Source organism: Rhinopithecus bieti, unplaced genomic scaffold (genome assembly GCF_001698545.2).
Source record: "Rhinopithecus bieti isolate Rb0 unplaced genomic scaffold, ASM169854v2 scaffold_5497, whole genome shotgun sequence".
Taxonomy (NCBI): domain Eukaryota; kingdom Metazoa; phylum Chordata; class Mammalia; order Primates; family Cercopithecidae; genus Rhinopithecus; species Rhinopithecus bieti.
In genome coordinates, this window is record NW_016805006.1 from 1,303,144 (window position 1) to 1,306,410 (window position 3,267).

At 41.2% G+C, this 3,267-nt stretch overlaps 1 protein-coding gene across 1 annotated transcript in view; it reads right to left on the minus strand.

Annotated features, from left to right (window-relative positions):
• The window catches only part of BCAS3 (BCAS3 microtubule associated cell migration factor), a 749,063-nt gene that overhangs the window by 741,782 nt on the left and 4,014 nt on the right, over window positions 1-3,267 (minus strand). The window contains exon 3 of the mRNA XM_017870817.1: window positions 802-856. Within this exon, the coding sequence (XP_017726306.1) occupies window positions 802-856 (55 nt within the window). The remainder of the gene's footprint in view (window positions 1-801; window positions 857-3,267) is intronic.

Below are 3,267 nucleotides of genomic sequence, written 5' to 3' on the forward strand. Positions count from 1 at the left end.
GCGCCTGTAGTCCCAGCTACTCAGGAGGCTGAGGCAGGAGAATGGCGTGAACCCGGGAGGCGGAGCTTGCAGTGAGCTGAGATCCGGCCACAGCACTCCAGCCTGGGCGACAGAGCGAGACTCCGTCTCAAAAAAAAAAAAAAAAAAAAAATCACCTGAGATTCTCACTATCACTACAAGTTACCAGTTACCATCCCAAATCAATTGTGTTAAGACTCTGAGAGAGGAAATTATTACTTTTAGTAAGTATGCCAAGTGATAACTAAGTTTGGCAATAGTATAAATAGCATACTAGATAATCCCAGTAAGGCAATTCTCATTCTTTATTCTCATATTTATATAAAAGGAACAGTAAAAGACTTATCAGTTAGAGTAACAGGATACCCTAGTTGGCACAAAAGTGCTGCTCAAGATAAAAGAGATGTAGATTTATGTTCACGTATAATATTTAGCTGTTATCTAGTTAAGGAGTGCAGAGTGTATATTGCTTTTCTCCCTTCTGATAGGCAACATTGAAATAGGACAAGAAAATATAAACCTGCGAGAGTCCCAAATCTCTACTAACAATTCACCTTGATTCTTCTTAGGAGGGCAAAGTCCTGAGGAATAACATTTACGCCACGGTCATCACAACACTGCAGCACATCTAAACAATAATGTCGTCCCACCCTACCAATGCTCAGCATGCTAACACATCAAAAACCTTTCTGAAGTTGCTGGTACTAGTGTCAAGTTTAGGAAACCAAACATTTCAGAGCTCTCCTGACCAAAGGGAAGCTGAAAGCACATATAGACACTTACCTGCGGCACAACATCCTGCAGAAAAGTCACAACACTTTCCATGTAGGACTGCTCTCTGGAAAAGGGTGAAATGGACAACACTGGTCAGGAAAGCTTAACATAGACCATGAAAAAAGCTCTATTTACAAGCCTTAATAAAGTCACTCATTTTTTGTTATTGTTTGTTTGTGGTTTTGATTTTTTTTTTTTTGAGACATGGTCTCACTCTGTCACCCAGGCTGGAGTGCAGTGGTGTCATCTCGGCTCACTGCTGCCTCGACCTCTGGGGCTTAAGCAATCCTCCCACCTCAGGATCCCAAGTAGCTGGGACTACAGACATGCGCCACCACCTCCAGCTAATTTCTGTATTTTTTGTAGAGATGGGTTTCACCATGTTGCCCACCCAGGCTGGTCTCAAACTTCTGAGCTCAAGTGGATCCTCCCGCCTCAGTCTTCCAAAGTGCTGGGATTACAGGCATCACTCATAATATTCAAAAAAGGAAAAAAAAAAAAAAAAAAAAGGCTAACTCTTATCACCTGATATTTCTGCTAAACTACTTTCTGGTTTCAAGGGTCTTTATATACGTTATTAAATGTAAATGAGCTTTTAACATTTTTAAACATTATCTCTTTTTAAAAGTCATGCTCTCCTAATCTGATAGAGATAGCTTCTAAGTCATATTTGAAGGAGTGATGACAGAGACCTAAGGTAGGACCTTGCTCTTGAGTCAGAGCAGAAGAATGCCCTAATTAGAGCAAGTAAAACTATTGCTGATGACTCACTATCTAGTGACCTTCTCTTTAAATTGGTTATGAACCTAGTCCCTTACCTGTATATAGCAGGTGAGTCTACATTTTTTGGCAGATACAGGCATTAGGAGAAGCTATTAAGCCTTCACAGAACTTTTGGTATACAAAAGACATAGAAAAAAATTAAAATGCATAAAAATGAGGGAAAGCTGGGTGCAATAGCATGTGCCTGTAGTCCCAGCTATTTACGAAGCTGAGGCGGGAGGATCATTTGAACCCAGGAGTTGGCAGCCAGGCTAGGCAACATAGCAAGACCCCATCTCTAAAAAACAAACAAAAAAAAAAGGGGGGGGCAGAAAATAACATTGTTAATTAAGTAAGAACACTAAATTAATGCATTTTAAATATAAAGTACATAAATTTCAGCAAGGGGAAAAAAATAATTTCTTCAAGACACTATTTTAGGCCAGCTATGGTGGCTCATGCCTATAATCCCAGCACTTTGGGAAGCCGAGGTGGGTGGATCACTTGAGGTCAGGAGTTCAAGACAAGCCTGGCCAACATGCTGAAACCCCATCTCTACTAAATATACAAAAATTCGCTGGGTCTAATGGTGCACCCTGTAATTCCAGCTGCTCAGGAGGCTGAAGCAGGAGAATCACTTGAACCCAGGAGGTGGAGGTTGCAGTGAGTCAAGATTGCGCCACTGCACTCCAGCTTGGGCAAAAAAGCAAGACTCCATCTCAAAAAAACAACAACAAAAAAATCAAAATACTAATTCAAATCCATTTCAAGAGAGATGTGAAAAATCACACTTGAAAATAATATGATTTATCATAAATCTTATTAAAAAAGCAATATGCCCTAGAGACCTACAAAAATTGATTAGGCCTAAAAAAAAAAATTAGGTTACCTCTCCAACCTCATTTTTTGCCACTCTCCTTATTCTGATTCAGCCATATGCAACTTCAATTCCTAGCATACACCAAGTTCTTCTTTGAATCAAGACCTTTACACCACCTTTCTCTCTATCTGGATTCCTTCCCATCCCCTTCCCTTCCTTTTAGATCTCCAGGTTAAGCGTTGCGTCCTCTGAGAGAGCTTCCGTGACAGCTTTATATATATTCTCCTTTGTCATTCCCCATTGTAGTACACTGTGCACAATCACAGCCTATAATTATTTTACTTATTTACTTGTTTGCTTCAGCCTGGACAATTTGACAAAACCCCATCTCTACCAAAAATTAGGCCTGGAGCAGTAGCTCACACCCGTAATCCCAGAATTTTGGGAGGCCGAGGCAGGCAGATCACCTGAGGTCAGGAATTTGAGACCAGCCTGGCCAACACAGAGAAACCCTGTCTCTACTAAAAAATACAAAATTAGCCAGGCATGGTGGCACATGCCTATAATTCCAGCTACTTGGGAGGCTGAGGCAGGAGAATCGCTTGAACCTAGGAGGCAGAGGTTGCGGTTAGCCAAGATTACGCCATTGCACTCCAGCCTGAGCAAAGTGAGCAAAACTCCGTCTCAAAAAAAAAAACAATTAGCCAGGCATGGTGATCCATGTTTGTAATTCCACCTACTTGGGAGGCTGAGGCAAAAGAATCATTTGAACCCAGAAGGCGGAGGTTGCAGTGAGCCAAGATCATCCCACTGCACTTCAGCCTAGGCATCGGAGCGAGATTCCATCTCAAAAAAAGGAGAAAAAAAAAGAATTATATATAGATCTATATATA